The 26,896-nt window shown below is 43.0% G+C and overlaps 1 protein-coding gene across 2 annotated transcripts; it reads right to left on the minus strand.

The window, feature by feature from the left end:
- Positions 1 to 10,732: 10,732 nt before the first annotated feature.
- Positions 10,733 to 25,608, minus strand: PTPDC1 (protein tyrosine phosphatase domain containing 1). Of its 2 annotated transcripts, XM_075159442.1 has the most exons (10): positions 25,376 to 25,608; positions 23,299 to 23,391; positions 20,384 to 20,555; positions 19,537 to 19,617; positions 19,207 to 19,325; positions 18,297 to 18,434; positions 16,412 to 17,619; positions 15,490 to 15,675; positions 12,114 to 12,224; positions 10,733 to 11,295 (listed from the first exon to the last, which is right to left on the minus strand). In XM_075159442.1, exons 2-10 carry the CDS (start codon positions 23,381 to 23,383, stop codon positions 11,179 to 11,181), a joined length of 2,217 nt encoding a protein of 738 aa, XP_075015543.1. In that variant the 5' UTR covers positions 23,384 to 23,391; positions 25,376 to 25,608; the 3' UTR covers positions 10,733 to 11,178. The 2 variants fall into 2 exon arrangements, with proteins under 2 accessions (XP_075015543.1, XP_075015544.1); XM_075159443.1 differs by lacking the exons at positions 23,299 to 23,391; positions 25,376 to 25,608 and adding an exon at positions 21,100 to 21,547.
- Between the last annotated feature and the right edge of the window lie 1,288 nt (positions 25,609 to 26,896).

Raw genomic sequence — 26,896 nt, forward strand, 5'->3', positions numbered from 1 at the left:
GACAGGCATATAGAAACCACAGAAGACATTTCTCATCCACCGTTAACTATGTCGTGTATATATTATATATGAGAGTTAATAGACTGATGACTGAAAGAAATCAAGGTAACTGGACAAGCATAATCATCAACAGGTGGATAAGGGCGCATGTGCACACACACACGCTGATCAGACGTTGCCCTTTTGGGGTGTTAATACCTGGTTGTCATAGCAATTATGTTCCATCTTTTGTTATCTCCAGCCCAGCCATAGCGATCTGTGGACATGACTGCAACTTTGGTTGGGGCACAGCTGGTCGGTACTGTGCTCTGCTTCCTTGGGATATTCCTACTCCATGGGAATGAAGATTTGGCATTCAGGTCTCAGATGTACAAACATTTTCTTATGTTTAGCAAACCTCTCTCAACTAGCTAGGAACTAGGAGCGCAGCCAGCAGGCTTCAGTCCAGTAGCTAGGAGAGTTACTTTCCCCCCATCTTTCTGATTCAAGACTTTCCCAGAGAAAGCACGAGGAATAATGGGGGGTACTACGCTAGGAATTGAAGACAAAATGTCTGCTTGAATGTTCAGTCCGATTGTAGCGCAGTGAGAGTTTTCTAGTCACCGGTACATTTAGAAAATAATTTGTAATCCCTGTTGTTTCACCAGCAGCCTGTCGCTGTTCTTATCTCTAGTCCTTCTCCTTTTCCCGTAACCTTTGTGTCCTGCGAGTTGTGTTGCGTGGAAGGTGCTGGAAGGAGGTGAAGAAGGCTCTGTAACCGAGATGGGATGCGCCCGAGTGGAAACAGGAGTATCACCAGGAGTGCGTGGAAACCCTGCGTGGGAAGTACGGTCTTGTGTTCAACACGTATTGCAGTCAGCCGGTGTCACTGCCAACACTGAATGCTTTTTTGGTTTCATGTTACTGTGTAGACATTCCCTTAAATCTTTTGCACTCTAAATCAGTTTGTTGATACAGAGTAAGTTTGTTTACTCTCAGTAGAGCCCTTTTCTTGGTGATCAGCGGGGCTGCCATGCAGCCAGGGTTGAAGGAGGATCGCTGGCTGTTTAGGCCACGGGCACAGGACACCTCGGCTCCATCCTCATTTTGGTTGTGATTTGCTATGGGCATTGTGCAGGCATTTTACATGAACTGGCCTCAATTTATTCATCTTGAGTGTAAATGCGATAATGTACCGAAAAGTGGTTTTCTTATTACTTTAGCTGTTGTAGTATTTAAGCTATTGGATACCCATTATAATCCAAGCACTTTGATCAAAAGATGTCTGAAGTCAGCAAAAAAGATGTATTGATAGTGGATGTTCAGCTGATCAGCGTGTGTGTGTGCACAGATAGTATAGAAATAGAAAGTGCTCTCAGAAATAAAAAGTGATATATTCACTGTTTGGGATTTCATACATTATCTTTCCTGAAATAGAGCTATTTATCTGTTCCAGAGTATGGTAGTTCCTCATTCATTGTCTTTACCATTTCAGTCATTGGAAGCCAGTTACTACCTGCGTGCAAATGCTATTACAATTATCAATGAAACTGGTAGCATAAATTGCAATAGAAGGACACCCACCATTTTTTCTTTAATCTTATGGGAAGAAATCCTAAATATCACTAAACAGAAGTCTTTTTGAGTAGGGTGGGTCGCTGCACATCAGGCAGGAGATCGTGCAGTTCACCTTTGGAACAATCAGGTAGACTCACTGGCCCGCTTGGCAAGGGTGGCCATAGAAGGGTGAAGAAGAAAAATGGGAACATCTGTTAGAATGGTTACATGTTAAACGAGGCCACTCTGGAAGTAAAGATCTGTTTAAGGAAGCAATCAGTAGGGGGTGGTCCGTAACAAGGGAATAATGCAACACCATCATCTCAGCATGCGGCTTATGCCGTACTCGACTGGAGCACAACCCTCTCAAGGACCAATCCTTCCACTTAAGGGACAATAAAGGGCTGTGGGACACCTAGCAAGTAGACTACATCGGTCCCTTCCGACTCTCAGAGGGAAAGCCATATGTGTTGGTAGGGGTCGAGGTGATTTCGGGACTGACCCAAGCAGAGGCAGTCTGGTGAGCAACAGGGGATAATACAGTAAAAGGCCTAAAATTGTGGTTTAGTTGCCTGCCTAAACCCAAATCAATTCAATCAGACAATGGGAACCACTTTACTGCCAGGGTGGTCCAAGAGTGGGCACGGGATGAAGGAATACAGCGGGGTTTTCATACTCCCTCAGGCAAATGGTATCGTGGAACGCACTAAGGGGCTCCTAAAAAGAGCCTTGAGGCCTCACGACCCCAGATAGGCGCAACGGATATCCGATGCAGTAACTAAGGTTAACAGCCGCTGGGGAATTAACGGTTGTCCCTGACTCACAACATTTTGTCCCAAATCCCGTCTATTCTACCTGGGAAGAGAGACGACAAAGATCCAACAAACCCACTCCATTATCCCAGACAGCCCGTTTTGGTGGATTTACCCACTGTGGGACAGGTACCTCTGACCCTGGAGACTCCTGTCAATACCTATGCATGGGTAACTACAGATGCCCACAGAAAGGACCATCGAATCCATACTCGATGGATTATTCCGTCCTTTTAATCATTCCCGGTTTTGTGTATATGTATATTGCAGGTTGTGGACAAATGGTCGTGGGACTCGTGTTCACAGTCGCAGTATGGATTGTTATTTGTATTGTTTGGTTGATTTCGTTAGGATTTTGTATTGTACTAAGGAAGGATGGATTGGAAAACCTATTTTTTTTCTCCATCACTATTGGAGTAATGGGATCATGGGGTGAATCCTCCAATTTGGCTTGGGAGTTGATACAAGGATTTATGCATATTTGGAACCAGACGGACAAGGGGATATGTGTTGCACTCCCCGGTTCGGCAGCAGCCGGATTCAGGTTTACAATGATTAGTTTAAATTTTACAAAAATATTGGAAAACAAGTTAAAAGGTCTTAACTGAACAGGGAAAAACATCACATGGGGAATAATGGAATCCCCTTTTCTTGAACAAAAAGAGGGACAACCATGGAGAAATAACGGGACATGGATTCAATACTCAAGGGCTTTGTATCAACTCCCAAACAATTCTACTTGCGAAAATTTATGGAATCAAATTTGTTATCGATCTCTAAACAAAAATTCTGGTACGGAAACAAATAACGTCACGTCTGTTTCTGTTCCTTGTACCACAGTACCGTGGTGGGATTCCCCCTCTGAAAGGTTATTTTGAACATGAATATAACGTGCATTGGGACACAGATTGGTGTATACAAACCTCTGATAAACCAGGGAAAATTCAGCCCCACGAGGAATGGTATGGGCATGCTCCAATGGAAAGTTGTATTCACAGTTAAACATGTTAAACAGTGGCCGGATTGCACTGATCTATTGGCTTCCCCTCCATGTGTCCCTCCAGAGTATTTAATTTTACATCTCGCTGAAGTAGGGCACGTAGAGATCTCGGTAGCCCGGCATATGCAAGGCAGGTAATGACGGGAATACAAATACCCAATTATTATTATACCTTTGGACAAGCATTTGCCTTAAAAATGGAGGCAATCTTTGTGCCAAGTATGTTTATTACAAAACAACAATATGTTTTAGAGAATTTAACTTGACAGGTACATGTTTTGAGTAATTGGACACAACATGCTTTTGGGGACATAAATGTACAAGTTCAACAAGTGTCACAGATAAGTCTGCAAAATCGAATAGCTTTAGCTATGTTATTGTTAAAAGAGCAGGGGGTATGTAGAATGTTAAATCTCACCAATGGAGAATGCTGCCTCACCATACACAACGCAACCAGCACCACAGAAGAAGCACGAAAGAACATGAAAGAGGTCTCGGAACAGACTGGAGACCTTTTCCAGGCAATGCAGCCAAAGGACTGCTTTAATGGCTGGAGCCCTGGATCTTGGTTCACCTCTCTCCTGAATCCAGCCAATTCCTCACCCAACGGACAGTCCATCCATCAGATCCGTAACTCTCCAATTTAGAGAGAAGGAGGTTGTGGGGGACCGCGTCTAAGGCCCTGCAGAAGTCCAGATAGATGACACCCATAGCTCTTCCCTTGTCCACTGATGTAGTCACTCCATCACAGAAGGCCACTACGTTGGTCAGGCAGCGTATACCCACCGTGTGCCTTCTCGAGGTTTCCTTTTGAACGTCAAATAATTTAAGACAATATTTTTTCTGCTCTATTGATTGACTTTGCTCTTTGAGGTCCCTGACGCAAAGTATTCCCTTAAATTTCACATGAAGAAGAAACGGAAAAGTAAAGGCTTCATCTTTCCCGTAAAACAAAAGAGACTCGTTAGCCCTGGGGTTCCTCAAGGCACCAAACTGGGCTCCAGCCTGGAAGCTGCCTACAGGAGGGCGTCTTACACTTGTCTCGAGACTGAAATCACTCTTCAGCCTCACGAGTTGTTGCTAACAGACCCGAGGATCTCAGAAATCCCTTGGCTGTGGTTTCCTGTTGGTCTGGGGCACTGTGAGCCCCTTGCTGCCCTGTGACAGTGCCCAGAAAACAGGGCAGAGCTGTGGGCTCAGCCCCGTGTGGGACTGTGTCCCAGCCCTTGGACGGAGCTGCCCGATGGGACGTGCTCCCCTCCCCGGGAGGGCAGCCCCCCAGCTGTGCTCCAGCGGCTCTCCACGAGCACCCCGAGAGCCGTCCCCAAGCAGCCGCGGCCCGGCCGTGAGGTCACAGCGGGGCTGTGAGGTCACAGAGCCCTGTGGTGCCACACTGGCCATAAGCACCGACTGCTCAGCTCCCAGCCCCGACTGCAGCAGCAGCAGCAGCGACAGCGGCAGCAGCAGCAGCAGCAGCAGCAGCAGCAGCAGCAGCAGCAGCAGCAGCAGCAGCAGCGTGGTGTGAACGCAGGGGACCATGGCCCCCATCGACCGCCTTCTCCTCATCCTCCTCCTCCTGGTGGCCCTGCATGCCAGGGCTGCCGGGGCCGCTCCGTGGCGAGCACGTGGTGCAGGTAAGCAGGTGGCGATGGTGCAGCCTTTCACGGGCCAGCGGGCTCTTCTCCCCAAGAAGCGTGGATGGTGGGTTTTCCCTCCAGCGCTTTAGCGAGGGCTTCCTCTTGTGCGACAGCTCTCCCGGTAAGAAAGCCCCGAGGGGCCGTATGTTGGTCCATCCGCTCCTCGAGGGCTGTTGCACATGGTCTGGAAGGAGTTTGGAGAGCTGCCAGGTGCCACCCAAGGGGTCACCGGGCCCCTCTGCAGCTTTGGCAATCTCCACCTCCACGGGCTCCCACGTTGTTACCTGACCCATTCCAGTGCCTGCAGGTCACTAAGGCAGAAGTGGGTCCCAACACGCAATGGAAGAGTTTCCCATCTGTGCTTGCTTCTAGATGAGGGTGGTGGCAATGGTTATCCAGCTTCTTGGCTGGATGCTGGTTTGGAGCCCTTGGGTCATCCTGGAGGTAAGTTCTCAATGTCCTTTTTCTTGAAAGAAAAACATTGACAATGTGGGAAGAGCTTATTCACGTGCAATTTTCCTTAAGATCCTCTCACGGTTGACGGCTTCCCAACTTCTTGGCCTGTTCCTGTCCTCGAGCCTGAGAGCAATCCCACAAGTGGGAGGAAGGAGCATTTACCTTTTAACCTTCTTTCCGTGTGAAATTCAAGTTGCTCTTTCCATGGCCAATGTGCAGAAACAGAGAAGAGCAGAGAGGGAACGGGTCGGGCTCAATGATGTGCCTCGGTGTGCTTTGCCTTGCGAAGCTCTCTTTGCCTCCCCATCCTCCTGCAACATCTGTGCCTGAGCCATGCTTTTGGCAGCGCTGTCAAAGTCCAGAGAAGACCACCATGGCCACATATACAAATTTTTTCGAGTGGGCGCAGGTACTGAGCAGTCTTGCTGGGGTCCCTAAGTGGGAGACACGTCCCGAAGCCTGGGAGCACCTGCAAGCGGTGCCCGTGCTGCAGAAAAGGCAGAAGGGGAGAGCAAGGCTCAGGTGTCTCCTGAGAGGGCCCCACTCCGTCCCCTCGGGGTGTGGGAGCTGGCCGGGGGGGAGGGAGAGTTGGGGGTGGCACTCCCTGCCGCAGGGGTGGTTTTTGTCCGTGTCCCTCGAGGGAGCGACAGGTCCAGCAGCTGCGCTCCCCGCCGTGCTCCCCTTCTGGCTGCCTGACCTTTGTTCGGTGGGACAAGCTGTCCCAAAGGGTGGGAGCGTGCCTGCAGGCACCAGCGCTGGGGGGAAACAGAGAACTTCCTGGCCATGTCAGACGTGCTGCAAGCTTACCAGAGGTGCACAGGACGGACTAACGTCCCGAATTGCTCCTCCAGATGCAACTGCTCCTCCGGTCGGCGAGACAACCACAAGGGACTACCATCCCCAGAGGCCCGCAAGTGGTTTCGGTCTCCAATATGTGCGAAAGAGCTGTGTGATAGGCATAGCAGCAGCCGTGATCTCCATGGCACTTACGATACTGTTGTGCCATGTCATCATCCATTGGTGGAGGAAGAGAAAACAGTGAGTCTTTGATTTCCCCCCCACTGCTTCCTTCGATGGCTGCTCGTAGCCACGAAGCATTTCTAGTCAGGCTGCTGTGGAGTGGCGAGTTAGTGGCTGGCCAGAAAACTCTGCTGAGGTTTCTGCTGCTGTCAGATGCTTTGATTGGCCTCTTAATTCCTGGGCCTGCTTCTCGGGAGCCCGCTCTGACTGGAGCCAGCGTTAGCTCAAACTGGCCCTGCCTGGACAAGTGACGGGCACAGGCAAAGCCAGGTCAGGACGAGGAAGAGCGGGGAATGAGGTTGCCCGGAAAGCCAGACGCGCACTAGCGCCCGCTCCTGAGCAGTGAGCCTGCCCGCAGGAGTCCCCCTGCTCGGCGCTGCCAGGGGGTGCAGGGTGCCCCTGGCCACGGTGTGCCAGCAGCTCAGCCCGTGGTGGTGAGCCTTGCCAGCGCCGGGCCGTGCTGGGAGGAGAGTCCCTGTCCCCCACCTGCAGCCGAGGGCCTCAGCAGCCTCCTCTCTCCACAGGCGCCTCTCTGCAGCCGAGGGAGCCCAGCGGGAAACCGGCGGCTACCCCTCGCGCCCGGACAGCCGGACCAGCCGCCCCCGCACCCCTGAGAGCGGCACCCAACGCCAGGAGCTGCCGTTCCCGTCTGGAAAACCGGCGCGCACACCCTCCCCACGGCCCCCACGCCCCGCGAGCCCGTCCCCGGCCGCCCTGCAGCACTGGAACCAGTCCAGTCGCCCCCAGGCCCAGCCAAATCAGCCGCCGCCACCCCCCAGCCTGCCCCCACCTGCCCTGCAGCGCTGGCACCAGCCCAGTCCCCTCCAGGCGCGGCCCCAACCGAAACGGCCCCTGCGCCCCCACACCCTGCCCCCACCTGCCCTGCAGTGCTGGCACCAGCCCAGTCCCCTCCAGGCGCGGCCCCAACCGAAACGGCCCCCGCGCCCCCCGAGCCGGCTGGCCAGGCCCTCCGGCAAAGGCTGAAGGTGGCCCCGCTGGGGTAGGTGTTGGGGGTGCGCCGACAGAACCCCCACCGAGAGCTTCGGGGTCAGCCATTTCTCCAAATAAAGAGGGACAGAGCTGTGGCACAAGCGTCCGGGTGGTACCTACAGCACACCCTGAGGGGCACCAGCGCTGGCTGAGCTCTGCGCCCGGGCGCAGCCGGGGGTGCCCACGGTGTCGGCCCGCAGGAGCCGGGCACGGGGCTCCTCCGACCAGCGGCGGGGCCCCGCGGGGTTGGGGGCGCCCACGGCCATGGCCAGCAACAGGCAGCGACACCAACCTGACGGACACACGGTGCGGGCGGCAGTGACGGGAGCCCGACCTGGCCTGTTGGGTGAGGGAATGTTTACTGCAGCGGGATCGTCTGGCCCTGGACCTCCTGAAATAGGATACCCCAATTCTCTCAGCCTTCCGTCACAGGAGAGGCGTTCAATCCCTATGATCATTTTTGTGGCCTCCTCTGGACCTGGTCCAACAGGTCCACTCAAGTCCCCTTTGTGCACCTCAATGCTTAGTATTATCTGCTCCAGTTATGCACATTTCTTCTCCTGTACTTGACAGGTCCATACACCAATTCAGTTGGCCTTCGTGTATCTGACACTAACACCTTGCCACGATCACGTTAGAAAGCCAGCATTTTCAAGGCCCTCCTCTTCATTTTGTCCACTGGTGTGTGGAGACAGGAGAGTGTGTTCGTACTGACAGTCACAGCCCAGCCGGGAAAGGCTGTTGCCATGGGAGCTTATCCAGGTTCTTTCAGCCTCCTCTTCCAGGCTTCAAATTCCTACATCTCTTACCTCTCCTCCTTCAGTCCCAAGGCTACTGCGAGACTCCAATCTGTGCAGGACCTGTGCAGCATCGCTTTTCAGCTGTGCCTCACAAGGCATTCTTGGCATTTGGAGAGCCAAAATCCCAGAGAAGGGGAAGAGAAGGTACCTGTTTCCTTGCAGAGAGCCCTGGGGTGAAAGCTGGAACAACAAAGGGCTGAGGAAACCCACACGAAGCTGCCCTTCCTTGGCCACTCTTAAGGAGATTGTCCTGTAGTCACTGACTGCATCTAAAAAGCTCCTTCCCCCATCCCTGCTCACTCAATGAAAATTCTCAGCAACTTTGAATTATGTGGAAATCCACCTTAGAACTCATCTAGGCCTGGTTTGTGGGCAAAATCCAGCTTTTCTAACCCAAGCTGCTGAGGGTAAGTTTGCTCTTTGGGCAGATGCTGCAGTATATGAATCCCTTGTAGCACCAGTCAAATACCACACAGCAGATATAGGTGCCTAGCAGCCCTCCCGCAGTGTGCCAGTATATGAAGTGGCAGAGCACGAGAGCAGGCATTGCAGTAGGAGGCATCTGGCCACGAAGGGCGTAACTTGCGTGTTTTTCTACTCATATCTTATACTACAAGTTAGGAGTGAGCTGGCTGGTGGACTTGAGGCAAGAGAGGACCAAGAAGAGTCCTAATGTTATGGAGATGGACAGCACTGCAGCAGCAGAGGTGTTTCTCCTGTATGACACGGTTGGGGGTTCGAGGATTCTGCACTTCTGACATGACTTTGTGGTCAGGTTCAATAGAGATTATGTGTTTTCTGTGGTTTACTGCAGTAGCTGTTGCAGGGGGAGCTTCATAGCTGCTGCTGATACTGAGGTGACCTTCTAATGGGAGAGGGATTAGCTGGAAGAACAGAGAAGGCAGTAGATGCTAGCTGGAGTCCTCCTGTCCCATCCTGCCACCAGCTCAGGGCCATTTTGCTGCAGCAGGACTAGGTGATGGAGTGTCAGCATGACAAGGCAGCGCTCCTGATGAGCACGAAGAGAAATCTGCCCACACATAACCCACAGCTGCAAGGCTGTCACACAAAGCTGTGCGTCAGGTTTAGTGCATGAGGAAGTGATAAGGAAAAGGAGTATTTGCTATTGAAGTATTTACATCACCCAGGTCACAAAATAATTAATAGGCTGCTGCTAAAGTTTGTAGGTTTGATTATTCATTTAGATGGGCTGTTTTTGGTTTTTCCCATGATGGGTTCAATCAGATGTGGTGGCCAGTTTGGCCATAATTGCAACCACATTCGTCAGTGAATCAAAAAACGTACTAAATAAAAAAGCACCCAGTTCTACAATATCCATTTACATGGACTGCATGTAGGTAACTTTTGAAATGCCAACACCTGACATTAATTTCAGAAAGATTATTCTAGCTGCATCTAATGATATGTGAAAGTCCTTGTTAATTACACCGATTTAAACAATACTGAGCTGGTTTCTACACCCCAAGTGTATAATACCAGGAATTGGTGCTAGCTATTGGGAGCTGTTCACTGTAGTAAACTGAAATAATTTCTTGGGAAACTAAGACACCTGCAAATGCATCTTAGTATTCCCAAGTCTGACTGCTAAGGCATGCTGGCTAACATTAAACTGCTTGTTATGTTGCCCTGCCTCTTTACAAAGCTGCTTTCACGTATGTGATTCATAAGCAATATTTTACTTTCAAGTGTGCTTACTTTAGGATGATTCTGCCAAAGTACTTGTTTGGATCTGAATTTGATATATAATCATTTAACAGTTGAAGCATGTATAATTTATATATATTTTAAACTGGTCTATTTTTATCTCTAAATATTAGTCATTTACAGTACTGAATAAAAATATTTTGGAAAAGGACAGATTCTTGTTTAACTACTTAAATATATCAAACTGGATAAACTGTTAACCCTGCAAACTGGCATTCCAGTCCGAATCCTAATCAAAATCTGCAGTTATGATGATGTCCCAGTTGTTTCTGTCTTATTAGATAAAAATACCTCTACAAAGTGTATTGCAGATGGTAAGATTTTCACTGATTATTTTTTAGTATTATTATGTTACACTTATTTATGCAAGTCTTTGCTGAACATAATTACGGACAGAATTATATCCTTATTAAGGTTTGATAATTAAGTGTTTTCTAACTTAAAATAGGATCTACGAAAGTTTAGCTAATAAGGTAAAATTTTACTCTTATTCAAAGCACTTAAAATGCCACAATCAATTTTCTGTTAAAAACACTTTAAAGCTTTCTTAGCCAAAAAAGTCTAAATTAAGGCCTTGATAACTTAATACTCAATACACTTAATGTATTTCTTTACTGCAACACCTTTTACAAACACATTGGTGACAATTATTTAAGAGATCTAAAGGAAAAAATTACGTGCTGTCAACAGTAGACCTCAAGATCTGTTCATTATTACTCTTGGTCTTACTTTAAAATTTCTAAAAGGAAAAGTTCAGTAAGTTCAGTCAATATTTATTTTCTTCAAAGTAAAATCAAATAACGTTAATGTAAACATAACTAGTACATAAATATTAACTCAATCCATTAAACCTTTGTGCACTGAATTTATGGCAATCGTGTAATCTGAAAATAATGTTGCTTGCCAATGACAGAGGTTTCTAAATCAATAAATATATTTGAAAACAAGAGAACAGTTCACAATATAAAAGCATAGTACCTGAAACCAAATGCTACAGTACTGTCACACAGGAGCTGTTCTTTAGAACTGTGTAGATAGAACAATTGTCACTAAAACTCCCTCTAAAAAAATAAAATGCTTTGTTAATAACTACTATTACCTAAAGTTAGGTAAATCATGCCAGATAGCACAAAATACAGTAGCTGGAAAATGCAAAATAATTTGGTAGGCCCATCTAATTCTTCGGCATAGCTGTGCAGAAATCAAGAGGAATTCTCTGTTCCTTCCTTAAGCCTTTTTCTTTTTTCTTCCAGTGTTTGTTTAAATACTTTTTTCAAGGTATTGTAAATGTACGGTCCATTTTCAGAATCGAAGCTTGCCTAATAGAAGGGAGAAATGTAAGTTCAGTTGTTAAATAGATGTCATACAGCAAAATGCAAAGTAGATGACCAACATTTTTTAAAAAATTAGTTTTAAGATTTATCAAAGAAAGTACGTGTTTCATGATGGGGTACTTAATGCTAAGTATTTCAATTTTATGCTGACTAGACATTAAAACAAACTAGTAGAAGGAGAAATGTCATGATTGTTTTAACAGGTGACATATCTGCAGATTTACAAGAGATTAGGAAGCAGTATGATGAACGTTCTGCTCGAATAATTTCACCTGCTGAACCTGAGAAAGCAGCTCTGAGCCGAGCAATAGCAAGCTTACCCTGTCACTGTCATTAAATGATTCCAAAAGCAGAAATTTTTTATACACATCCTATATTAAGTGCCCGAAACATAACTGAATTGCAATGTAATTTCAGAAAATTATTTAATCTGATGGAAAGACTCCGAGTAGCACAGAATCTACGAAAGCCCTTGGTAAGCTACTCCCAGTGAGCTAATTATTCTTACCACTTAAAAATTATCTTTTCCCTAATTTGAAGTCCATGAATTGGCAGTGATCCAGAAATAGAAAAATGAGACTAAAGGATTAAGGCTGTAGTGACAGAATTTAATTTTGTTGAGAATATTTCCTACCCTTTATGTAGGCTGATTATTATAAAATGTAAACTCTGAAATAGATAAGCATGAGCACACTAAGTGTGAAGGAATTACTGTAACTTTTCCCACAGAGGCCTCTTCTGTTGATTCACCCTTCATGATTTAAAACAAATGAATATGATGTCATGGACAAAGGGTTACTTGCCTTAGTGAAAGCTTTAATAGCACGAGCAAGTAAGGCCTCCTCCACATCAGCTGGTAGCATTTGCAAGTTCACCACACAGTGTAAAATACAAAGGATAGTCTGACACTGTTCCTGGTGGGTAAAAGGAACAGCAGCTCATTAGAAGAAATATTTTCATGAAAAACATTTAACTTTCAGTTTTTGTTAACTCTGTTTAAATATCAGACTGTGCCTTACTGTATTGAAACCTTCAGGTGTAGGAGTTGAGGAGGGAATTTTCACAAGCCTAAAGAGCCTCTACATAATTATTTCAGTCATGATGAGAGAAACTCTTCTCTTGCAGTGTACCACAAACTGTTCTGGAAATTTCTAGGAAGTCAGGCATGCATCTGGAGACTTATTTTTCAAGGTCCCCTACACGAACAGTAGCATTCATGTGAATAGGCATATAAAACGTGAGATTTGATCTTTTCAGTCCAAAACGCATGTTTAGGGCTCTTTCCCCAACTAACACAGGATGATCTGCATCTCTCTCTGTCCTACTAAGACTCCTTCACCGTTAAAGGAAGCTTGCAGAAAGACACCTGGGCAGTGCTAGCAAGGATGCATAAAGGGAGCAACATTATCTTTGTGGCTGCTAGAATCATAGAATCATAGAATCATACAGGTTGGAAAAGACCTCTACGATCATCGTGTCCAACCGTCAACCCAACACACCATGTCCACTAAACCATGTCCCTAAGGGCCTCATCTACACGTCTTTTAAATACTTCCAGGGATGGTGACTCCACCACTTCCCTGGGCAGCCTGTTCCAAGGCCTGACCACTCTTTCAGTAAAGAAATTTCTCCTAATGTCCAATCTAAACCTCCCTTGGCGCAACTTGAGGCCATTTCCTCTCATCCTATCGCTTGTTACTTGGGAGAAGAGACCGACCCCCACCTCGCTACAACCTCCTTTCAGGTAGTTGTAGAGCGCAATGAGGTCTCCCCTCAGCCTCCTCTTCTCCAGGCTGAACACCCCCAGTTCCCTCAGCCGCTCCCCATCAGACTTGTTCTCCAGGCCCTTCAACAGCTTCGTTGCCCTCCTCTGGACACGCTCCAGCACCTCCATGTCCTTCTTGTAGTGAGGGGCCCAGAACTGAACACAGTATTTGCGGTGCGGCCTCACCAGTGCCGAGTACAGGGGCACGATCACCTCTCTGCTCCTGCTGGCCACACTAGTTCTGATACAGGCCAGGATGCCGTTGGCCTTCTTGGCCACCTGGGCACACTGCCGGCTCATGTTCAGCCGGCTGTCAACCAGCACCCCCAGGTCCTTTTCCTCCGGGCACTTTCCAGCCACTCTTCCCCAAGCCTGTAGCGTTGCCTGGGGTTGTTGTGGCCGAAGTGCAGGACCCGGCACTTGGCCTTGTTGAACCTCATACAGTTGGCCTGGGCCCATCGATCCAGCCTGTCCAGGTCCCTCTGCAGAGCCTTCCTACCCTCCAGCAGATCAACACTCCCGCCCAACTTGGTGTCCTCTGCAAACTGACTGAGGGAGCACTCGATCCCCTTGTCCAGATCGTTGATAAAGATATTGAACAGGACCGGCCCCAGCACTGAGCCCTGGGGAACACCGCTCGTGACCGGCCGCCAACTGGATTTAACTCCGTTCACCACAACTCCCTGGGCCCGGCCGTCCAGCCAGTTTTTTACCCAGCGAAGAGTGGACCTGTCTAGGCCGTGAGCCGCCAGCTTCTCTAGGAGAATGCTGTGGGAGACAGTGTCAAAGGCTTTACTGAAGTCCAGGCAGACCACATCCACTGCCTTTCCCTCATCCACTAGCAGGTCACCTGGTCATAGAAGGAGATCAGGTTGATCAAGCAGGACCTGCCTTCCATGAACCCGTGCTGGCTGGGCCTGATCCCCTGGTTGTCCCGGACATGGCTAGTTCCCATCCCTTTTCCAAGGGAGACACATCTCCACACTGGCAGGTCACTTAACAGTGAAAATCAAATTAAAACTTGAGGGATTTCCTGCAAGAGCAGCTAAATATGCACCAGTACATATAGGGGGCTAACTGGCTGGAGAGCAGATTAGCAGGAAAGAACCTGGGTGTCCCAGTGCATACAAAGTTGAACATGAGCCACTAACAGGCCCTTGCAGTAAAGGCAGCTTAAGAGCATCCTGGGCTGCATTAGACAGAGAGTTGCCAGCCGGTCAACGGATGTGACGCATCTGGAGTGCTGGGTCCAGCTCTGGGCTCCTTGGTAAAAGAATCATAGAATCATTAAGGTTGGAAAAGACCTCTAAGATCATCGAGTCCAACCAAGGACATCGACATACTAGAACTACTCCAGCGAGGGGCCACAAAGATGATTAAGGGACTGGAGCATCTGTCATACAAGCAACCTGCTCTAGTTGACTCTGTTTTGAGCAGGGCGGTTGGACTAGAACTCAACTATTCTGTGATTCTGAAATGATATAGGATAAGTTAAGGTAAGATAAAATTAATATTTTTAAATTAAAAACCCCATAATTATTATTTCTGTCCCATTCATTTATAACAGGTGTCAAGCAGTTATTTTTTATTTAATACAAATAGGAAGTTAAAACTCTGATAGAGTGGAAGAATGCATCAGGAAGAAACATGATGTTTTTAGATGAACTCCAGAATTCTGAATGTCATGGCATGAAGATGCTGACTGCACATAAAGTTCTGTCCTATTTTCTTTGTTTCCGAAGTATTTATGAAGAATGCCCAAAGAATTAGGAAATGAATTTGTGTAATTAAGAGATCAAGAATAGAGATTTTTTTTTTTAAATTTACCTTACATCTAGCCCTTTGGGGAAAGCACAATTAAACAGTTTGGATCAGAAGTATCTGTTTTTCATAGGGATTTCAGAATACAGATGGCCACAGTTCTGACTTATGTAGAAGAATTTGGCCTGGCTTCTGATCCCTTGAATTGGCAAATTCTTCCTATTCCTTGCCCCAGCTCTTCCAAAGCTGATGGATTACGATGTTTGCACAGCAAATATGACAACCATTAAGCACAGCTGCCAGATGTGACATTAACGAAAGCCGTATATCAAGTCACAGAGGAAAGGTTTCTCATCTTTGCCTCTGGATCTCAAACTGCAGAATTTGCAGGGAAATATGCTGAAGTTGAGCTTCTACTGAATGGTGTTCAAAGATAGTATCTGGTATTTTTCTTATAATATTCATCATCATAGCATTGATTACAACTCATACTGTTCAATACCAAAATAATCCCCATTCTGATTTTTAGAGACATTGAAGTTGACGTTTAAAAGTGCAATTCCCTTGCCTAAAGGCCATAAATGAATAGTTTAACACACATTAACAAAATGTACTTGGTAGTTAAAGAATGAATTGACATATATAATATCTACCTTTCTCAGTAAGTAAAGTGCATCCTGTGATTCTGTGCAATTTTTTGCCAGCATGTCGATATCGTCTTTGGATATAATAGGTTCTTTCAGCTGCTCTATCCAGGACCACATCAAGCTACAGAGGATAAAAGGATCTCTCTCGGTACAGATTTTATCCCAAGCTCCATCTCGAGAATTCAGTTCTTTCTTAAAAAAACCAAACCAAAACAAAACAAAACTGAAAATGCATCATCTATTTACTTTTGCCAACATTCTCCTTGATTGTAGCAGTACTTGGCTGCTTACGTTCCAAAAAAAAAAAAGACTTAAGAGTTACCAAAAAAAAAAATTTCTATTTTTTTCCAAAGCATCAACATTAATCAGCAGCAACACAAGTGATTCTTTAAAACAGAAGGATGACACAAACAGCGCAGCTCAGAACCTCCCAATTATCTACTAGAATACAGAAAACAGCTTTGGATTCCAACTTCAAAGCAAATGTTGCTAGGAGGATTTGGTTTTGAGAATAAGCAGTTAAGTTTCTACTAAATTCTTTTACACACAGAATCCTCTGATTAGTTCTGAGCAAGTACTGATTGAAAACAACACAGCTCTACCTTAAAATCTGTAGTACTTTTATGCCATCAGCAGCCAAGTTACAACCACAGATAATTGCATCAATTCTCATTAGTTAGTAAAATGAATGAACACAACCAGAAACAATGTTCTAATCTCCTGCCAGAGACCAAAATTTACAGGTGCATTTTACTTGCTTTTGAAAGAACTGGCCCATAACTGACAAATACAATCATTTACTGAACCACAGGATAAACTGCTGCCCCAGTGTGCCACTTCAAAGCACATGGTGGCATTTTTGCCATTCTAGGAATTAACCTAGGTGAAATATGCAGAGCCCATAACATTGAATCAAGTTAAAAATTACCTGCCACATTTCTACCTTCTGCTTCACTTCATCCTCTCCCAGAAATTCATTTATATCTGCAAGTGCTTTTGCTGCCAAAACTCTTCGGGCTTCCAAACTTAATTCTGACTGCAGAACAATGTGTGGAATAGCCTCTGACACATCTTTGCTACCTTGGCTTTCATATCCAATGGAAAAGTTCACTTTAGAAGAAGAAGAAGAATCAGAGTCCTCGGAGACATAGACTCTTCGGCTATACATATTAGCCTTGCGGTCTTTTCTATGACCAATCTCATTGGTAAAATTATGTGTTGGCGTTCCAGGTTCCCTGCTATTGTGGATAGATGCTAGACCTGAAGAAAAGGTTCTGCTGCGTTGTACTTCTTTAATAGAGTTCCTTCTGTGATAAAGTGAGGATCCATCTCTTTGTCCATCCAAATTAAATTTACCTTGACTCCAGAACATACATGTATTACGCACTAACGTTTCTTTGTTTAAATCCAACTGTGGCTTTTGTTCGCCTGTGGCAGAACATTCCTCACCACTGTTCTGCTTAAGTTTGTTGCACAGTAATATCTGAGCAGGTACTGTCCATGCAGTTTCTCCTTGTTCTAAAAGAAACTCAGTTTTCCTTAAATCTGACTCACTATAGCTTAGACGCCTTCTCAGATGAGTAAGAGGCTGAAGGCATTCGACATTCCTTCTTTTCCAAAGAGCATCACATTCATGTCCCAGGGAGAAAAGAGAATGCTGGGTCGCGAAAGTGGACGAGTGGGTATGGGAGGAGTCCGACGTATCACTGTCCTGCCTTGCGAGTTCTCTATCTAGCTGTGTGGACACCAACTGAGAAACAGTCTTTTCAATTTCAGCTGAGAGATCTGGTATATCTAACAATTCTGCCTCTATCACTTGTCTGTTTTCAGCCAAGTCTAGCAACAATTTGCAAACTAGATGAATAAGTTTTGGCACGTGTTTGAGATGCCTACTCTCATAACCATGGAGCAGATGTCTCTGACGGGTCAGGTACTGGGACAGTGTCACTGTGTGTGCCTTGGGCTCACAGCATGCAAATACATTTCTCAGAGGAACCAAAAACTGAGTGAATTCTCTGATGCATAATAACTGCCCTCTAGTCTGAATAGAATTAGGCCTTTTTGCTCTGACAAAAAGAATTGCTTGATCAGCACTCATTCTTGTTGCAAAAACTAAGTAGCAAGCTATTAGAACACCTGGAAAATATAAAGACAAGCATTAGCTGAAGAACTATCAGACTAAAACAAATACTCAATGGAACTATAGGATAAAAATTAATATAGGTAGAGATACAGACTTTATGCCCTCTATTACGTGATGCTGTTACCTAGGTGTAGTTGCATTTGTTGGACCACAAGATAGTAAATCCATTCTCACTGCACTTTCAGTGAGAGCTAGTTTCTCACCACAGCACCTCTAGGAGTTCCATCACTTCTGAACACAGGAGCAATGATGGCTTCCACAGAAAGGACATGGGCAAAAAGGTCTTGAAACAAGTAAATGAAATTTTAGCTGCTCTACCAAATCTACCTGATCTAAGAATAAGTGGCAGGTTTGTAAACATGTAATAAATACTGGACAATGAAAGTGTACCAGGTGAATTTTTGCCATCAAAAAGAAGCTGTCCCGTTTGAATTTAACAGGGAATTATTATACCGATTCAAAAATTTTCTAACCTTACAGGTTTCCGTTTTTAAAACTGATCTCCTGTAGCCATTCAGATAATTTTCACAAATTTGTTTAGCATTTTTAACCATTTCATAGATGTACATCTTGCAATGATAGAATCTAACAAATTATTAATAATTTATAACCAGAGACTCTTTTGCAATTTTAGAAAAACAATTCTGTTGATCTTGCATAGACCACATACCTGTCCGACCAAGTCCTGCGTGACAATGAACAGCTACCCTCCCTTCCTGCAAGGCGAAAGCCATGACTTTTACCATATCAAGTATAGTAGTGAGAGATGCCACTCCATAATCCTTCCATCCAAAATTATAAAAGTAAACTAAAATAAAAAGAGAGAGGGTTATTTTCTGCCATACCAAATGTGAAATTTTCAGTACTATATGCAGAAGAGAGATGACTAATAGTAAATGATAGTACTAAAATTGCATAATGGATCTTAGAATCTGACTACATATTGTTTGCAAGAGATTAATTTCCCATTTCAGTGTATGCTTGCTATTAAAATTTGATAAATACATGAAGCTAGCAAAGATTTGTCAAACTAAATTTCAGCTAGAAGGTAAAAGGTGTAACAAAACTGACTGATTCATACAAAAATTACTGAGCTTTATATAGGTAGAGGGTAATTTTTTCTTTTTAGAAATAAAAGCACTTCTTCAGTCAAAAGCTGTTTCTTACAGAGAGGCACTTTTTCTCATCTCACCATAATATGAAAATACAAAAATACTGTTAATACAAATGTCCTCAAATGAAATCTCTTATAGTCTAGATAAGAAAACATGAATTGCACCAGAATTTGAAACATCATTAATGTTTTATATATTTGTGAACTCAGAAGAAAAAACTAACTAGCTGTTATCCTTTCTTTATTCTAAACACCTGAACACAAACCCTCCATCTCACTTTACATACATACAATCTTCAATAATGTCTTATTCACTCTTGATTATATTTGCCAAGTTTCATGTTTACATCCCATTTTGTGCAACGTTTCTTACATAGCTGCTTTTAACACACAAGAATTCAAGTAAAAATATCTTGAAGTGCCAAAATCAATAATTAATGAGGAACAGCAGCAGGAGTGAACTTACTTCCAGCCTCCATAAAAGCTTCAGGAAGGTAGGTGAAGCCGCTTTCTTGTTCCAGTGGATTCCCACAGCTCGCATGCTCCCCAGGACGCTGAAGGTTAATTATGGTTTTTATGCCACATCTTAAGGAATGAATAGATGAGTCAAAGTATTATATGCAGCCAAAATCTCATTATCCCTTATTTTCTGAAACACACATTTGTTCTTAATGCAGAATAAATCTTTACCTGTATATCGTTAAAATGAAAGGATCTTTATCAACAATCCAAATCTATGTTGAAAGAGAAAATGGATCAGGAATTACGCTAGTAATACCTACAATAAATTTGTTACCTTTCAAACTGTTCAATAATGTTGTACTTTTCAATTAATTCTGTTGAGGGTCGAGCCATAGCCAGTATGTTATCTGTTATCCTGAGAAATTAGAAAAGTAGATAATAATGTTGTTATTAATAATTTCCTGGGTATGAATCTACCAAAATAAGAATACTATGTTATAGTCAAGAAAGACAGAAATACCTTGCTGATTAACTAGAAATTATTTTTAAAAAAATTCTACTATCATATAGTGTTAGTGATAAATCTTGTTAACCTGATACAGATATGACATATCAAAAGACCATTACTGGAACTGTTTAAATGCCAGGCCAATGAACATATTAAAAAATTCCTCTGAATAGAAATCTGTACTCACATCTCTGTTTGGCCCTTTAAGGTTTGTATGCTTCTGAACAGCATTTGCTGTTACAAAAGGATCAGTAAGAATGTAAAGATACATTTCATGTGAATATTACTGCATATGAATAAGCTTTTGAACACGTACCATACATTATTTCATCTTCAGTAAATGTTTTTACTTTTAAACTCTATTATGAAAACATTTTCATTAATTTGCATTTTAAACCTTAGCAAGAATGTCTGTAACCCAGAATAGTTTTTTTATAATTCATGACAGATAGGTATTATTTATTCTTTTGGATCTGAACCAAACTTACTGTAAGTCAACCGAAATCTTTCATCATCTTTACTGGGCTATGTACAATGGCCATTATGGTTTACTGTTATGTTGTAATTCTGAATCAAGCTATCATTATGTTTTATACTTAACTTAGCAGTAGCTGATTTAAAGAAAATACAATCGATGCAGTTACATTTAGTGAGAGTAAACACTGCTTATTACCAAGAAGAGTAGAGCCCTTTAATGGCTTGCTCCTGGTCACTCCATCGAGCTGGGTTTTCATACTTGCAAGCACGCCCACCACATGCCATTGAGCACTGCATGTGACCAGGAATGACATGGCGAAGATGCTCCCCTACTTTAGTGTATTTTGCTGTTGGACGCCTCGAACTTCCTAGAACACAGGCAAAAATAGATTTAGTAAGGAAGCTTAGAATTCATCTCCACCTCAGAAGTATCAGTTTAACCTCAAATTGCATAAATATATGGAATATATATTTAAGGCTCTTTTTTCAACACAGACTTGAAGTAAGGATTCTGAGGGGAAAAAATCGCTTGCATTACTGCAGAAGCTGTTTTTTCTCATAGTAACTTTGTTTTTTCTGATGAAGTTAGAGGTGTGTGATATCCTTCGCAACAGAAAAAAATGTCACGGTTCTCTTCCACCTGAAATTGAAAATACTTAGCCATATACTTGGTGTATGTGTGAACGTGTGCTTCAATTTTATCTGTTCTTTATAACTGAGCTGTTAGAGGGAAAAGCGTATATTAATTCTTGAATAAGGAATCAGTGAACAAAATATAAAATACAGGAAAAAAATTTAAAACCCAGTATTTTATGCATATATAAAAAATATAGTTAACAGAACAAAAGCATATTAATTTAATACCAAGAAAATACCCAGAACTGCCAACAGTCTTAATGAAAAGTACTTTACTTTTTTTTTCAGGAAAACTTGCATCCAGCTCCTCAGGGCTCAGAGACGATACCGCCACCATAACCCGGTGAGTCGATGATGAGAGTACCTCTACAACTGAGCTCCGGCGCCTCTGGATTATGCGAAGAAGGGGATCGGAGGAAGAATGCCTCCGACCCTGGAAAAAGTTGCTAAAAATACTCACTGCCGAACGCCTTCGGGGTGAACCCTGCATGACTGACCAGCCCCAGCTACTGTCTAGGAAGGCTGCTGAGGACGCACTGATGGGAAATCCGAGTTGCTCCGCGCTGAAGTTGCGGAGAGCTGTGCATCCCTCTGTATGCTCCAGCAGCTAGTCAGCACGGGCTGAGCTGTCTCCATAGTAACTAACAATGAAGGCGCTGCTGCCAGCTATCCTTGGGGCTGCTCCCTTCTATAGGAATCGAGTCTGTTTGGGACAAATTGTTCCGCTGCTTGATGAAAACAGTTGCATTTCAAGTAGACAATTTTGAAAACGGACTGGGAACAACCAAAACATTTTCCATAAACAATGTGAGTATTTAGTTAGTTGTAAATAACATGCATTCAGAACTCGCTAAGACACAAAATATTAGATTCAAAAGAACAATCAAAATGTAGCTGGAGGCTCTGCTTCCTAAGAAATCTGTAAGTAAGTACATTATACTCCCCCACCTCTTGGTATAACATTCCATAACCACCTCTCCTCCTCCACTTAGTTGCTCCAAAATGCATCATTAGCTCTGTAATGATTGGCATTAGTGTGCTCCTACTGAAATGGTTCAGTACATGATGAATTGTAGACTGTTCTCTCTGGACCATTCATATCTTCTAACAAAACACAAGTTGTTATTCAAAACAAAAGGCTTATTTTTTTTCAGGGCACAGCTTTTTTATTAAGCAAAGCTGTTAGCCCCACAGACTGAGATAAAGCAGGTTATGGGGAGGAGAAGATGTATCAGTTGAGTTCTTCAAGGTTTTGAAGGTAGATATTAGGTGGCAAATTGCCTCCCACTTTGCCTCCAGTGTGCTAAGAAGGAGAATGAGCCGGCCAGGAAGATCGCAACACTCTCAAAAGCACAAAATTCTCATGCAACTATGCGGAGAACAGACTATAGCGATGCTAGAAAAACTTCTGTCATCCCATTGTCTGTACATTAGACTGCATGTTAAAGAGAAAGATTGGGAAATCAGTAAAACCCACCATAACTTTGTTCAATAAGCAAATTAATCCCATTGCATTTTCCTAAAGATATATACTATCTTCAGTCTGCGTTTCTTTTTGTATTACAAAAACAGTAACTCTTACAGAGGAATTTGCATAAGAGAAAGCTCTCTTCTGATAAAAATTCAGGCAAAAATCTACTGTTTCTTCTAAGTTGAAGAGGAATTGAGTGACTGAATTTTGAACACTGCACCCCAGCTCTTAAGGAGACGTGGTAAGGTTTGCTGTAGATACTAGGCCTGGAACATCAGTAGTGATGTCGTATGAGAAAAGGAGAATGTTAAAGCTGACTCTGTTAGCTGTTGTCTCAAAACTCTCACTATTCTAATTCAACAATAAAGCTGATATCAAGAGGTGAGGAAATATTTAAATATGCTTTTATTTGGGAGCTGAGTGGAAGAGAAAGGAGATGAAAAAGGCTATTTCAAGTGCTTCCTATATCCAAGAAACAGGAAAAATGTTTTCTAATTAATTATATTGCTGTCTTATATTTAATTCTTTTTCTCTTTCTCTTCCCAGAAACTTTTCTTCAGTATATATCAAATGATAGTGGAGCCAGAAATGAGCCAAATAAAATACTGCACAGCATTATTTTCCTACTGAATTTAGTAGGATTTGCAAGTACTCACCCAAAGTAGTAAGAAAGAATTACAACCTATGAGAGTTTAAATACTTTATTAGACAGGGGAGTTTTGTTGAAGACATGTTTGTGTTTTCAGAGAGCTAGGCAGTTTCTGAACACAAAAATCACACAGTTTCTTCAATTAAGAGATCTGACAATATGAAAGTTACAGAAAAGCTCAACATATTAACACATCATGGTGATGATAAAGTAATGGTTTGGTTTTGTTATAGACATTTTATGTTTATAATTGGGGATAATATTTCTGGGTTTTTTAATTTCCTATGGAAAATATTTTTTTTCAGAATTTCTCTAAGCACTTTTTATGAATGGCATATCAGAGAAAAATTATTACCTGAACTCATATTTGCAAGATATAGACTGCTCTCTAGCAACGAAGAATACGGTAGTTCATTTTGCAGCAAAACTCCTGCAGCCATTGCAGTACCTGTTGAAACAGTAATATGTTCACTGAAAATCTATAACAGAAGCTCAAAAATGCAAAATAAAGCTGAGTACCTGGCACCTGGTCATAGAGTTGTCTAAGGCTTAAGATTTGGGCAGTCAGACATGGACTGTACTTTCTTTTTGATGTGCAGCAAATATAATTTCTAATACAAGGTAAGTCCTGCTCTGAAGACCTTCTATCTGACAGAAAGCTAAAGGAAAGCTGTAAATATGAACATATTAATCAGTCACTGTGATGTTTAAATAAACCACTTCCATCTCGAGTGGAAATTCTTACCCAGTATAAGATTACCATTCTCTTTCTCTTATTTCTACAGGAAAATAGTTGCAAGTTTATACCAAACTAAGTACGCCTCTGCTGTATGTGTAACTACAGAAACTTTACTAAATAGACAAATAGGTCCCAAATTCTGCAAAACCAGTATTAGGATACAGCAGCATAAATACTGTTTTAAAGCAGAGATTTGCTAAAAAAACCAGATAGCATTGTGGGATTAGGTGGTATAACAGTCCTGTGCTGTGTTGAAGTGTGGTGTTAACTGTTTGCTGTTCATTGTCCACCTTTTATCTATAATTCTGCATTATTATTTTTAAAGTAAATCTTTAAATAGATTCAAATAGAATTTCATTCATTCAGATATTACATTATGTACCACATACTTGAATAAATTATTCTTCCAACGATGCTAGTGGACTTTATTCCACAAAGCCACCTAGTGCAACTCTGTCCTTTTCAAGATGCTTAAAGGTGGGAACAGAATACACATACACATTAATAACCCTTTAATACTGCTGCATCAGTCACCTCAAAAAGATGAGAACTACATTTGTTTGTGAAAGCCAAAAGGCCTTTTGAAACTTCAGTGATGCTCAGAAATGCATTTCTAATATAAATATATTAATAAGAATATGAATTAAGATGAATCTTAATAAAGATTAAAGAGTATCTGGAGCATTTTCTACTCAGCTACTTGACCATCTGACTCTGCACTTTTAAAAGTAAATCCTTTAATAAATAGGCAGGAATACTTGCATATAATTGCATTCTATTTGGAGAAGCTCCAAAACCTCTTCTTTTTTTCCAGTGGACTTTGAAATCAGTAAGGGATAGCTTTCATGATCAGAGGAAACTTTGTAGCTAAAGCAATAACTTGATTTTATCCCCAGAAATTCTTTTTAGAGTTAATAGAGTTGAATTAACAAAAATTGTTGGTTTCTATTTCTCAGAAAGTTCTCTTAAAAAATCTTAATAGCTTGTCCAGATAACATACAAGCATTTGAAAAAGACATGTCTCATCACATGGGCAGCAGAATCACCACCATTATGACTATTTAGTTTTCCCATTTCCTTGTACTCAAGTGTTAGAAAAAATGAGATGAAATATCAGAGACATTTCTATCATCTAAAACTATTTTTCTTTTTTTTTTTAAAACCAGAATTCAGGCTGACAAGGACTTTTAACTGAAAAGGGAAGGGATGGAGATTATTGCAGAAGATAATATACCTACAGTATTACAAAATACTAGCAAGATTGTTCTAAATGGGAGAGGCAAACAATGTGTTTATTTGCTGTGCAACAAATTAGACCTCCCTCAAAGCCGTATTTCCTATTATGTATAACCAGGCAGTTCCAACTGACTTAAATATTTTGTCTGCATGCCTTTCAGTTTGCTAAACTGACTTCCTGATAGGTGTTTTAAATGGCACTGTGTGATCAATGTGAGCAATTCCCTTATATTTATTTCTGAAAAAAAGTCAAGTAAGATTGTGACAAATCACTTTACAGGTTATATTGCACTCCCTTGAACAGATGTAAGATGTTGCAATTTGGGACAGGAAGTACTATTTCAGTGTTGATGTTGCTAGAGAGGGGTATTACATTCCTGCACAGATAAAAAGAGTGTTAAAAGTAAAAATAGTACTTGGGTAAAAGAAACAACTCTCTCCTGATTCTTCTATGTACCAGGTATTCTTAGTTTTTAAAAGGTCATCTTCTGCATTTTGTTCATCACAGGAACACTTGATAGGTGCTGGAGGAAAAAACAAGCCTGGAGCGTTATTCCAGGTCATGGTCCTCATTAGCTGTCTGAGGGAACTGAGTCACGTGCCTTGTGGCAATCATGATACCACCTTAATCAGATCCGCTCCGTTATCTCTGACATGCATTTCTGTTGCCATGACAGCAAAGAAGCTGGTCTTTTAATCCCTGTTTCCCAATTCAAGAAATGGAACGGTGTCTCAGGTGGTGTTCCATCTCCTTATGTTTTATCACAGGAAGCAATGTCATTAAGCGTGCATAAACAACATAGCTAATGAAACCAAAACATAGTAGAAATAATGTCTGTGTGGTTGGTTTGACTGAAGTAAATAGCAGTACGACATTGCCCAAGGAAACAAGGGTCTCTTGAAATCACGATACACCATCAGATGTCAAGCACTAAGGGGGATAGTTCAGGAGGTCCCCTCCAGGTGTGGACTTTATACTTGTTTTGATGTCTGTATGTATTTTTGAGGTGAGGGGGGGGTGTTCCACTTTTGAGCAGACCAATTCCTAACAGAAAGGATATAACATTTTTTGTTTCCTGTTGATTGCACCGTTGATTCACTTGTTGCATTTGTTAACGTGACAGCTGTCAAGCCCTACTCGCTGCTTCATACATGCAGAGAGGTGACTTTCTTGCAGAGGAAATAGTTTAGGCACACTGCACTGTCACAGGTGAGATCACTCTGTGCTTCCACTTTTCTTTTAAGGAGTGATGCAGCCTCTTGTCCACTTCCTCTGGGATAAAAGCAGTTCTCTTTGTAGTATTACAGGTTGAGTAGTAAAGTGCCATGCAGCAAGTAGGACAACTGGGAGACCAGGGATCCACAACGAAGCAGGTTCTGCAACTAACTGGCGGGCAGACTTACAAAGGAAGAGCATTAAGGAGGCATGCTTTACAGGTTCACACGAGCAGGCTGCAGGATAGACTCAGCAAACTAGCAATGGGGTTAGCAAGTTAGCAACTGGCTGAGGTGTCACTCTGCGTTGTAACAAGGAAGATTCCCTTTTAGTATTTCAGGATCTGGAAATCGGTGGCTTCCAGTCACTGGGCTGAATTTTTGCTCCAGAATGAAATGAGAGAAAGGAGCAATGTCTAATGTTTTAGCAGCCAGAAAACAATTATGTAGCCAAAAAATGATGAGACAAGAAGATGCTGGTCTCACTCTACCTTAGCAATTAGGATGGTTATTTAATAGATGCAATTATTATCTTTTACTTCAGAACACGTTTTCAAAACAGAGAGAAGAGCTTGGATTCCAGACTGGAACGATTCCAGTTGGGGCAGTTCAGCTGTCAGCACAAACAGTAATCCCATTGTAAAGCTCCCCACTGCATGTCTGTGAACTATCTACTAATAGCGAGGTCCCATCTCTCCAGATTCGTGTGGATTTGGTAAACAAGAATAGGACAGCAGACCACGCATTTCAAAAGACTACTTTT

The sequence above is a fragment of the Calonectris borealis genome, chromosome 10, assembly GCF_964195595.1.
Source record: "Calonectris borealis chromosome 10, bCalBor7.hap1.2, whole genome shotgun sequence".
In the NCBI taxonomy this organism is placed as follows: domain Eukaryota; kingdom Metazoa; phylum Chordata; class Aves; order Procellariiformes; family Procellariidae; genus Calonectris; species Calonectris borealis.